The following is a 6,076-nucleotide window of genomic DNA, read 5'->3' on the forward strand; positions in this document are numbered from 1 at the left end:
AATTGGTTAGCCATAAATTGAGTTGTTATTGCTTGTGTGTACATCTAAATGTCATATATACGACATTTTATTGTTTTCAACTACTAAATTATTAGGACATTATGGAAAATATCACTTGTGAACCCTTACCCTTGTGGCCAAGTTCATGACCCAACAGATAGTTGGAGATCCCTTAGATTGTTCCCACGGGAGATGCACAACTCTCGATAACTCTAGACCATCATCAACATCAATGTGATAGGTTCACTAATATCGACACTAGACCATCATCACTGTGATAGGTTCACTAATATGAATTACTGGCTCGACTATTAATTCCCACATCGTCATTGCACTTGTATGAGGTGACCCCACAATTGGTAGTGTCATGCCAACCCTTAGCCCCCTTGGGATGAGTTCATGAATAGCAATGAGCTAATAAACCCCCTGACCATCCCCAAATAGAAGTCTACTAAGTGAAACTATTGATTATGGATAATGAAACAAGGCTTGATATCTTACATGACCTATGTCCACGAGTAACTCAAGGCTTTTTGCTTTCACATGATATTTAACCCTTATGTCCGTAGGAGCATATTAAAGAATCCCTCGGATCTATACTCTACTTATGAGTCACAAAACGTCTATTCTAATTGGATTCCACTTTGAAATTGATGGAAACCGTCTTAGGATTGACTCTCATGAGTAATGAATCTTAATTCTAGGAACAGAACTAATCTGTCGTAGTCTAGCAGACATCGAAAGAGCTAAGAACTAATCCTCGTAGTCTAGCATGCGTGTGCACGAACTTCTTAAAATAAATATGGACTCATCTATTTATTATGATATTAATTACCCACTGGTGCCTATCGTACTTCCTTTGAAGTTATAGAAAATTTCATTGTCCTTAGTCTTTGGCACATTAAATATCACTTACTTCCAACCTCTCATAACCTTCCAATACCTTAAAATTTGAACACTCTCCCTTGTAACCCATAACGCTGCTACTGTCTCCACAGAAGCCTTCCAATATTCCATCAAAAACAACATGATGAATGCAAATTTTGCAAGGAGGGAGCTCATAACAATACTCAGCATCGATGGCGGCGGCATCAAAGGCATCATCCCCGGAACTGTCCTCGCCTTTCTCGAATCCAAACTTCAGGTGTTCGACAAAACTTTACGTTCTAACTTTTTTTTTCTATATATGTAACTATCCAAGCCCATCGTTAGCAGAAATTATCCGCTTTGACCTATTATGTATCATCGTCAGTCTCACAGTTTTAAAACACATTTAATAGGGAGACGTATCCACACTTTTGTAAGAAATACTTTGTTCCCCTCTCCAATCTACGTGGGGAACTCACAATATCTGCTAGCAGTGGACTTGAGCTGTTACAAATGGTATCAGAGTTAGACATTGGACGGTGTGCCAAAGAGGACGTTGGCTGCCAAGAGGTAGATTGTGAGATCTCATGTCGATTGGAGAGAGAAACAAAACATTCCTTATAAAAGTGTGTAAACCTCTCTCTAGTAGACGCGTTTTAAAACCGTGAGATAAACGACAATACGTAAGGGCTAAAACGGACAATATCTGCTGTGGATGAGTTTGGATTTTTACGATAATGTATAGTCGAAAAGTTAGAAAGAAAACCATTGTCATCGTATATAATTTGAGTTGACTTGGTAGGAATTGGACGGCACAGAGGCAAGATTAGCGGATTACTTCGACGTAATCGCGGGGACGAGTACCGGGGGATTAGTCACGACCATGCTTACAGCTCCGGACAAGAACAACAACAATCGACCGTTGTTTGCGGCGAATGAGATTAAGGAGTTTTACATGGAAGAGGCTCCTAGGATTTTTCCTCAACGAAGGTTGTTGTTATGAAACATTGATTTTGGTTGGTTTTTGTTTAGTGTATTGATAATGGTTTGGGAGATAATTATGTAGGAACTTTCTTGGTGGGGTGTGGAAGTTGATTGGGCCCAAGTACGATGGGAAGTATTTGAGAACAGTGGTGAACAACTTGGTCGGAGAGTTGACTTTGAAACAGACGTTGACCAATGTTGTCATTCCGGCTTTCGACATCAAGATTCTCCAACCGGTCATCTTCAACACCCATGATGTATCAAAATCATGTCTGGTTTTATTTTTTATTTTTCCTTAGATTACAAATTTATTTTAATCCTAAAATTTTATTTTTAAGCACTTGAAAAGTTATTGGTAGGGGGAATATTATGCAGGCAAAGGTAAATGCATTGAAGAATCCGAGGCTGGCGGATGTGTGCTTGGCCACTTCGGCAGCGCCCATATACTTGCCAGCCCATTTCTTTGAGACCAAGGACGATGTAGCAAACACCACTCGTACTTACGACCTCATTGATGGTGCCATTGCCATTAATAATCCTGTGAGTTACTTTCGTTAGTACCACTTGTTCTTTATTGAAACACAAATTTACCCATAAACTTCTTTTGAGTAGTAACTTTTTTTTACCGTAACTTTCAATTTCATTAAATAGCACGATAAAACTTAACTGGTTAGTGTAATTTTTGTCGAAAGATCATAGCTGTATCTCAATAAGGTCATAATAACTATATAATTCAATTAAAAAGATTTAAGTATATAGATATTTTAACCTAAATATTTTAGGATAACTATTTACATTTTGAGATATTTTAGGAATAAGTCTTGAAGCTCATGTGTGGTCTACACGGTTTAGTCTCTACGATATATATCTCTCCTATAGTTTTTTTTGGTAGTGTTGGGTATCTTTTATTGATTGGTCTTAAGAAAGATTGTGAATATTTCCCACCAAAGATTTGTGTTCAACGTCAGAGCAAGGTTGTGATAAGTTGTGTAATCTCTTAAAACTCTTAGTATGCTCTATAAGTTGCGCTCTACCTGATCTTTTATATTAGAAACGATTTCTTGAGTTATTAATGAGTGAGTTTCTTCGTGTTATGAGTAGTCCTTGACTTTGCAAGTTATGTGTTGAAAACTAGTTTGTTTGGTAGTACTGAAATACTACCAATACAACGGGTGATCTTCAAGACATTGAATGAATTAGAAACTCAACGGCAACAACTACAACACATGAGTAACCTGCATGAAGTCCTATATAGAAGGACAAGGCCTTTGGGAGGCCATTAGCAAAAGTAAAATTATGCTGTCAGAGAAAGATGCTAATGGTGCCTTGTGCAAATGAAGAATTAAAATAAACCAAGCAATATTTGCCTTGAAAACCACCGCCGAAGAAGAGATGTTGGATTACATTTAGGATGATAAGACACCGAAAGAAGCATGAGAAATGTTCATGACACTTTTCTCAAAGAAGAATATAGAAGGTTTGTTATGGTTGTACAAGAATGACCCGTTCAACCATTACTAGTAGAGTTTCAAAGTTTTCTAGCCAGCAAAAAAGTCATGGCTAAACAAATAGGAGGCATCACGTTGAAAAGTGAAGAAGAAGCACTCTACACAAATAAGAGTCGGAGCAACAATAAGTCACCCACCAAAACTAAATACAAAAATAGAGGAATTCTCCAAGGAACTGTACAACCTTAAAAAGGTTAGAAAAATGACAACAAGAGTTTACAAGACAAGAGATTTGAAGGTATCTGCTATAACAGATAAAAAGAAAAAAAGAAAAAAGAAGGGTCATATGTCCAAAAAAATTTTGTCCAAAAAAGGGTACATCGAAACAATATGACTGTTAGTGTTATTATAACACATGCGGAAGCAATTTGGATCTTAGGCACTTTTAAAACATCAATTATTGTAAATTACTAGCATGTTTATAAGTATTAAAACTTAATGAGTTTAAATACTAACCTTTTGTAGTTCAAACTTCTTTTGCCTCACGAACCGGTTTCGAACCACCACTAGTGTCTTCTCCACTATCCTCCGGCCTTAGAACGGGATTGTGGAATCCAGTGAGTGACTAAACTTGGGAGGGATTTTGTATATGTGAAAGAGAGTGTTTGTGAGAAGTTTTTCTCAAGGTTTTTCATCAAGATGAAGAAAATCCCCTCCACGTATCATGATCACTCTATTTAAAGAGTCAAGTTTGCATGTTCATGCAAACTTGAGATCACCAAATTTTGACACTTAAAATTCCACTCAAATGTTTGGGATTATGTGGCAAGTATGCATGTTTGAGTTAACCAAATTTTGACACTCAAAATTCCACTCAAACTTGTGGGGTTTATTTGGATTTAGATTAATGATCGTAAAGTTCACTTTATTCAATAACAATTTTTACTGAATAAACATCAATAATAACTTTATTGAAAATAGAATATATCTTTGTTTACAAACTATGAGTTTTAGGACATAAAACCCAACAAACTCCCACTTGGACTAAAACTCTAGTCGGGTTTTATAACGTTGAGTAGAGAGAAATACAATAAACTAGGGCATCACATACGGATGTCTTTTCTCCCACTTGCCCTAAATTACATAACTCGTAGTCCTAGACTCACTAGGTGCCCTTCAAACACTTTAGCCGTGAGGGGCTTTGTAAATGGATCAGCAATGTTGTGCTCTGAAGCTATCTGTGTGACGATCACATCTCCTCGTTGCACAATCTCCCTTATGAGATGATATTTGCGTTCAATATGTTTTCCTCGCTTATGGCTTCTTGGTTCTTTTGAATTTGCAACTGCTCCACTGTTATCACAATAAAGAGTGACGGGAAGATGCATATTTGGAACGACTTCCAAATCAGTTAAGAACTTCCTAAGCCATACAGATTCTTTCGCTGCTTCACAAGCAGCAACATACTCAGCCTCCATGGTGGAATCAGCAATGCAACCTTGCTTTATGCTTCTCCATATTATTGCTCCTCCGTTCAGAGTGAAGACAGATCTTGATGTCGATTTCCTCGAATCAACATCCGTCTGAAAATCTGAGTCAGTGTACCCTGTAAGGATCAGATCCTTAGCACCGTACATTAGCATATAGTCCCTCGTTCTCCTAAGATACTTGAGGATATTCTTAACGGCAGTCCAATGAGCACGTCCCGGATTGGACTGATATCTGCTGACAATTCCCACAACATAGCATATGTCGGGTCGGGTACAAAGCATGGCATACATCAGACTACCGACCGCTGATGCATAGGGAATGTGTTTCATATCCTCAACTTCTTGAGGTGTCTTAGGACTTTGTTCCTTCGACAAATGAACTCCATGCCTGAAAGGTAATAATCCTTTCTTGGAGTCCTGCATCTTATATCGAATCAACATTTTGTCGATGTTCGATGCTTGAGACAATGCTAGTGTTTTGTTCTTGCGATTCCGAACAATTTGGATTCCAAGAACAAACTGAGCCTCTCCCAAATCTTTCATTTGGAATTGTGTCGCCAGCCAATGCTTAATGTCAGTCAGAATTCCCACATCATTTCCAATGAGTAGGATATCGTCAACGTACAACACCAGGAAAGCTACTGTAGAGTTGACTATCCTTTTATAAACACAAGGTTCGTCAACATTCTGTTTAAAGCCATAAGATTTGATCGCAGTATCAAACTTTATATTCCAGGATCGAGATGCTTGCTTCAACCCATAAATGGATCTTTTAAGCTTGCAAACCCTTTGCTCGTGATCCTGTTCAATGAACCCCTCTGGTTGAGCCATATAGATACTCTCTTCAAGATTGCCGTTTAGAAAAGCTGTCTTAACATCCATTTGCCAAATTTCATAATCATAAAATGTGGCAATAGACAAGAGTATTCTTATTGATTTAAGCATAGCAACAGGAGAGAAGGTTTCTTCATAGTCCACCCCCTCTCTTTGGGTATAATCCTTTGCTACTAGTCGTGCTTTAAAGGTCTGTACCTTACCGGTTTGGTCTCGTTTCCTCTTATAGATCCATTTGCAACCAATAGGTTTTACCCCATCCGGTTGATTTACAAGTTCCCAGACTGAATTGAAGTACATTGACTCCATTTCAAGATTCATGGCTTTAATCCACTGATCTCTATCCTCATCATTCATTGCCTGTTTATAGGTCAATGGATCCTCAACGCCATCATCAGGTATGATGACTTGAGTTTCTGCCAAACCCAAGTAACGATCGGGTTGAGTTATAAC

At 38.1% G+C, this 6,076-nt stretch overlaps 1 protein-coding gene across 1 annotated transcript in view; it reads left to right on the forward strand.

Annotated features, from left to right (window-relative positions):
* The first annotated feature begins 1,030 nt into the window (after positions 1-1,030).
* The window catches only part of LOC111434933 (patatin-like protein 2), a 13,444-nt gene continuing 8,398 nt past the window's right edge, over positions 1,031-6,076 (forward strand). Inside the window, exons 1-4 of the mRNA XM_023072255.1 lie at positions 1,031-1,144; positions 1,670-1,857; positions 1,934-2,108; positions 2,227-2,391. Coding sequence (XP_022928023.1) covers positions 1,031-1,144; positions 1,670-1,857; positions 1,934-2,108; positions 2,227-2,391 — 642 coding nt within the window. The remainder of the gene's footprint in view (positions 1,145-1,669; positions 1,858-1,933; positions 2,109-2,226; positions 2,392-6,076) is intronic.

The sequence above is a fragment of the Cucurbita moschata genome, unplaced genomic scaffold, assembly GCF_002738365.1.
Source record: "Cucurbita moschata cultivar Rifu unplaced genomic scaffold, Cmos_1.0 Cmo_Scf00047, whole genome shotgun sequence".
In the NCBI taxonomy this organism is placed as follows: Eukaryota; Viridiplantae; Streptophyta; class Magnoliopsida; order Cucurbitales; family Cucurbitaceae; genus Cucurbita; species Cucurbita moschata.